This window comes from Anoplophora glabripennis, unplaced genomic scaffold (assembly GCF_000390285.2).
Source record: "Anoplophora glabripennis isolate ALB-LARVAE unplaced genomic scaffold, Agla_2.0 scaffold1499, whole genome shotgun sequence".
NCBI classification, from domain to species: domain Eukaryota; kingdom Metazoa; phylum Arthropoda; class Insecta; order Coleoptera; family Cerambycidae; genus Anoplophora; species Anoplophora glabripennis.
This window is the reverse complement of record NW_019417631.1, coordinates 1-6,517: the sequence shown is the minus strand read 5'-3', so window position 1 is coordinate 6,517 and position 6,517 is coordinate 1. Positions and strand designations below refer to the sequence as shown.

General features: G+C 32.4%; 1 protein-coding gene across 1 annotated transcript in view; it reads left to right on the top strand.

The window, feature by feature from the left end:
- The window catches only part of LOC108915075, a 56,076-nt gene extending 50,422 nt beyond the window's left edge, over positions 1-5,654 (top strand). Inside the window, exons 2-3 of the mRNA XM_018721028.2 lie at positions 5,320-5,418; positions 5,474-5,654. Of these exons, the coding sequence (XP_018576544.1) occupies positions 5,320-5,418; positions 5,474-5,644 (270 nt within the window). The 3' untranslated portion in view covers positions 5,645-5,654. The remainder of the gene's footprint in view (positions 1-5,319; positions 5,419-5,473) is intronic.
- Positions 5,655-6,517: the final 863 nt, after the last annotated feature.

The window sequence follows — 6,517 nt, the reverse complement described above, 5'->3', positions numbered from 1 at the left end:
ACAGTACATTTCAAGTAATAGAACACATATCAGAAAGAAACTCATCAGTACTAAAATAGCATTTCGTCATAAAAAAATTTTTAGTGAAATTGTAAAATGATTTGAGAGACATTAATTTAATATTCTCGTGCTTGAAGAAATGAACCAATTTATTATATAAATCTATTTTGGGTTTATTATTTCTAGTTATATTAATCCTAGAGAAAGGGACTATAAGAGCTCCACGGTGCCTAGTCTTATATTCATGTACACCAGAATGTGTCGGAATGTTTGGCAAATTTTTATGAACCAGATACAATGATTCAAGTAGATATAGGCACGGGAGTGGCAATATCTTAAATTTTTGGAAGTAAACCCTACTATGAGTATAGTTTGGTACACCCGCGATAAGACGAACAGCGGCCTTCTGTATGACAAATGGTTTGAGAGCAAAACTTGAATTACCCCACAAATTAACTCCATAAAGAAGATGACTGTGAATCAATGAAAAATAAACTATTCGCATAACTTTGCTATCCACAGAAGGCCGCAGCTGTCTCATAACATATATCTGGGTCGCAAGCTTTGAGCACAAACAACGGATATGATCTGTCCATCTAAGGCCAGCGTCCAAGGTAATACCTAGCAACTTTACAGGATCAGATTTAGCACATTTTTTATCTGATGTAAAAGATATATGTTGAGTCTTAGATACATTCAGTTTTAATCTATTCGCTGAAAACCAGGTTTTTGCTTCATTCAAGCTGTCTGTGCTCAAATTTCCTGGTGTTAGAATAGTAGTGTCGTCAGCAAAAAGGACACAAGTACCACTAGAAATATTTGTAGGTAAATCGTTGATATAAATCAAGAAAAGTATTGGTCCCAACACAGATCCCTGAGGAACTCCTCTTACAACAGGGAGAAGAGTAGATAATTTATTGTCAATGCTCACACACTGTTTTCTACCTAATAGATAGGTTCGAAAAAGATTCAATTCATTATTGCGAATACCATAATATTCTAATTTTTGCAGTAGTATCTCAATATCGATGCAATCAAATGCTTTGGTCAAATCGCATAATGTAACATGAGATACAATTTTATTGTCAAATCCCTCAACAATCTCCTCTATTATAGTAAGAAGAGCCCTAATGGTAGAAAAGCTCCGCCTAAACCCAAACTGCAATGGGGATAGAATCGCGTTACTTTCCAAATAGGAAAGTAGCTTGTCTTTTATCAAAATTTCAAAAATCTTAGCAAAGATCGGAACAATAGCAATAGGTCTAAAATTGTCTAAAACTTCTGCGTCCCCTTTCTTGTGAATAGGAAGAACCCTTGCAACCTTAAGGCAATCTGGCCAGAACCCCTCTTCGACAAACTAATTATAAAAAAGCGTCAATGGTGAAACCCGTTACTCGAGTAATGACCAAAACCGGATATCTGAAAATCGGTGCTTGTTATGTTATTCACATATTCACATTTTAAATTTTAAAGTTAAATCTAATGTTAAAAGTTAAAATGTTAAAACAGTTGCACTTGTTACTGTGATTCTTCAATTTATTATTTATATTAATGGATTTAGTCGTTTGGTGTATGTGGGTGTGGGCGACTGTTTTTTTATCAGTCTGTGTCTGTGTCCCAGGATAAAATATAAAAATAAATTGTGTTTCCCTTAATAGTTCAACCCTTCTAATACGTATGTACTATGTAGCCTGTGTCAATAACTACATAATACTAAGACTATATCATGATAGTTATTGGCTATAAAGAAAGAATCCGATTATTCGGATGTTTGAATAGATTATCGAATAATCGGTTATTTGATTAATCGGATACTTGAACAATCGATGACCATGGGCGTAGCCACGGGAGTAGCATTTCTATTCAAAGTTGCTCCATTTGGCTAGTAGAGTGTGCCAAAGTTGGCAAAAAATTTTAGTTCTTTTAAATAACTGCCTGACAACTGAAATTTAGTATACTATTACTAACATATAGATGTCACTTTTTAAGAGTAACCAACTAATTAATTACATTTGCATAAATTGCAAAAGTATCCCTTAGCCCCTCTAGGAAATATGCTCATATTTTCTTGTGGATGGTTACTCAATGTTAGTTTTTGTTTTATCAAAAAACAGTACCTTTTATCAAGTTTTTTTTCTCTCATTTTTGTATTCTTATGGTTTTCGTCTTATTATTTTATTTTTCATCATCAAAGTGTATTCTATAAAATCTGATTTGTGTCACTAAAAATGTGATTTATTTTTATTTTAGAAGAATGCACTGCCCATACAGATTGATTGCAATTGTGGGGTTTATAGTAAGAAAGATAAAGCAACAATATTTATAAGGGAGATAGTTAGACCCCTAAGCTTCCCATCCATACTTTCAAAGTGGCTTAATTGCATACAGGGTGCTAGAAATTTAATGCCAAGTTTAGTTAACTTCAAACCGTCATAAGTCGGTTTTTTAAATGGAACACCCTGTATGTTTTTCTATATTCTGATACACAATTTTATTCTCTTTCGAACGGTATCAGGGTTCCCTATCTCTTCTAGTTTTTAAGTTATCTGCTATTTTTTGTGTAATCATTTTGAAAGTTTCTTTCCCGGATAATGTGAGGATTTTCAGATGACCACAAATGAGTATTATGTCTATTAAAAATCAAGTCTCTTTTGTAAATTTTGACTCGTCTGTTCATATAATATGTTGCAAAAATTGTGGATCTTCTTGGTATCGCACTAACATCGGTTTCACAAAATTGTATATGTTGCACAGTGTCACCCGGATGAAGAGCAGAAAGTAGCTTGAATTTGAATGGATGCACATCATTAGTTCTTAGTATCCTGTGAATGGACGCTCGTGAAATGCCTTAATCATACTCTGCGGCACGAGTTGAGGATTCTAGATGAACATTAAAATAGGCTAGCACATTTATTACATTATTTTCATTTGAAGTTATTGGTTTTGGAAAATTCTTTCTGCACAAATTCGACTATACTCTAGATTTGCTAAAATTTTTAACTTTTTCTACTCATTGATGGCAAATTTGGATATGTCTCCTTAAAAACAGAATAACATGATTTTAGGTGATTACACAAAAAATAGTAGATAACTTAAAAACTTGAAGAGATAGGTATAGGGAACCCTATAGAGAATAAAATTGTGTATCAGAATATAGAACATACATGGTGTTCCATTTAAAAAACGGACTTATGCAGGTTTGAAGTTAACTAAGCTCGGCATTAAATTTCTAGCACTCTGCATGCAATTAAGCCACTTTGAAAGTATGGATGGGAAGCTCAGGGGTCTAGCTATCCCCCCTATAAATATTGTTGCTTTATCTTTCTTACTATAAAACACACATGGTTTGAAGCTAGTCAGTTTTTTTTTTAAATTAAATATCTCGAAAACGGTTAATTTTAGGAATAGGGAAACTTCATAAAAGTCCACTTAAAATAACACGTAGAATCCAAAATTGCAATAATATATATGGTGTTCCATTTAAAATAAGCAAGTTGATGGCGACTTCCGGTATAACCGGAAGTGGTACGTGGACGCCATTATTTTGGTTGAGAAGGGCATGCCTGAAAACCCGGTTTCCCAAATTTTCAAAATTTAAATCGAAGCAGTCTCTGAAATAATTCTAATGGGCCGTCACCGTGAGACACTCTGTATAATTAGTACACATGATTTAAAGGGGAGAAAATGTTCGGACATTTGTTTGCGGAGTGTATCGAAGTGCTGTTTGTACAAAATTTGTTAGTAACTCAAATTGAGGGATATCTTGAGGCAGATAGACACTACCGACCTGAAACTTCAAATATTTAACATATTTTCTCTGAATTTGGTCTAAATTTTGAACATGAATTTGAGCATGAGGATTCAGTGATTTAAAATTCCCATATTTCAGTTTGGACCCAACAGATGCTAATGTGGTTAACGTAGATGAATTCTTACAACTTATTAGGCACCCGATATAATGTGATTGATATGAACAATAAACGACAATTTGGTATCAAAAATAATGCGAAAATCCTTAAACCCAGTTTATTATCATTTATGGCATAGGCAAAAATTATTCAATTTATTTTCTTTGAATACATTGCTTATCCAACATTTTCCAATATTCAGTAGTAATAGATTACCATCGAATATTGAATAAGAACAGATTGTTATGACACCACAAATGTGTCTTTGTGGGATCTTGCAAAAGGCAACAGTCATTGAGTGAATTAATTTCAACAAATAATTTTAAGTAATCAGCATATAATAGATCATTCACACGAAAGTCTCACCAAATATGGTTTATAAAAATAACAAACAAGAGAAGTCTCAGGACTGACTCTTAGAGAACATCTGATTTTCAGCTAAAACAATTAGCATTTAGGATCCTATTTGTTAGGTTCCGACGAAATCTAAAAAAAAAATTAATGTAGGTCCAGAAACATGTATAAAAGCCGGCCCTGCGACCTATGGAAAGCCTTAGACAGATAGATAGATTATATCAGCCTAATTTCCTTAAATAAGAAGTTTTCTATGAGTATAATAACCTCCATAGTCTAGTATGTCACAAGTTGATAACGTCATAAGGTTTGGATTACAATTTTTAAATCAAACATATTTTCAGTTTTTAGTGAAATTGCATATGTGATTCACATTAAGATTCTTTGTAGAATAATATTTAGTGATAAAACACTTCACTAATTTACACATTATTTTGATCTTGATGCAAGTTTCTGTTAAAGCAGTTAAATTGGCATGCATATAAAGCATTTGAACTTTGAGTTTTTGATTTTAAACCGCGGATAATCTGATAATAAAATGTATGTGTGCAATTTTGGAAAGATTTAGAATTTCTTTTCAGAAAAAGTAATTTCTCTAACATTTTCTTTTAATTACTGTTTACCAGCAAAAATATATTTATTGTGATTAAGTGTTTGTCTATAACTGTATTTGTATCCCAAGCAGCGTAATTACAATCAAGTATTGCGTTAATACAGTAAACACATTTTACAGTTGTGGAATTACAGTTAGTTATTCAATGATTACAGGAACATTTGCAGCAAGCTGTGGTCATTTACAATTGTTTTTGTAGGTACCACTACATTTAAATCAAATTTTTAATTCAACAACGGCATAAATACCACTCAGTTGTCAAAATCAAAAAATAGATTAACACTATTCATTATATTACAGTATATCTCATTGTCTGTTTCTAAGATAGCTTGAAATATTTACACGTTCTTATTTGTTGGCCAAATTTTTATAACATTACAAATACTATAGTGTCATACATACAAGCAGTTATTTTGTTATAATTGTTACTTTATTAAATTGCAGCGTAGTCCACCACAACTTGAAATGATCCTTAAAATGATATCAGATACAGCAAACGAATTAACAATAGTGGATAAAATTATTTACAAATTTAGTTCACAGGTTAGTATTTAAAATTTATTTAAAAAAATATTTATTATTAATACTTCTATTTTAGGAACAGTGCACCTATATTCTCACTACAGTGGAACCAAACATATATTTAGTTATCCTCTTTGAAAATAAAAAGTCTGAAAAGGATTCTTTCATTAGTAATTTTGTTAATGATTTATGCATGAATTTAAGATGCACCAAAGTTTTTATGGGATTGAGAAACACAATAAAATAACTAACTTTTATCTGCATTTCATTAATAATTCTGTGAATTATTTCAGATTGTATTTAAAAATATGTATGCCACAAGGTATAATGCATTATTTTCTGAATGTACATATTGGCCATTCCCAACAATATTTTTTGTCAATTTTTAAATTACCTATTATTGATTGTTTCTAACTGTGTTAGTGTAAGTTAAATCTCTCAGAAGACTAACAAATAATCCAATGAACTCTACTCAATTTATGAAATACAAACATCGTTCCTACTTAAAAAGCAAAAAATATTTTAAAACTATCAAATTTACAAATTATAACTATTTGATGAATATAATACAGGGTGTCTTAATGTTCTTGTATGTGGAACCACCACAAATCCTTGGGGCCAATATAATTAATCTTGACTATCCAAAGTTGCTTTATCTAACCGTTAGATGCTGTTAAAATGCTTTAATTTGCCCTAGCATACCAACATATTAAAAAGTGATATGGATACTCAAATACCAAGTGTACAAGTATGAAATCATTCTCGTGCGAGCGGTCGAACTGAGCGGACGTGTTTATTGTCAAGTGAAGTGCATTGCAACGAGCAAGATCTACCTGCCTTTATTAAGGCTACCTGGAAAGTATCCTTTTCTTTCCTCTTAACCACCGACCTAATCCCCGGCTTAAGCATAGCGGCCGTCGGCATCTTTGTTACAGGTATCTGTGCCGGGGTTATGCCCAGGTAAGTTTTTACTTTATTTATCAGTTATTTCCATTATTTTTGAATACATTTCTTTAAAAATGCGACCCCCGACAAACAATATACTAGACAGACTAATACACCAAAAGACACGTACGCCCCCGTAAGGGGGCATCCCCACACGACTAAAACCTACACACCC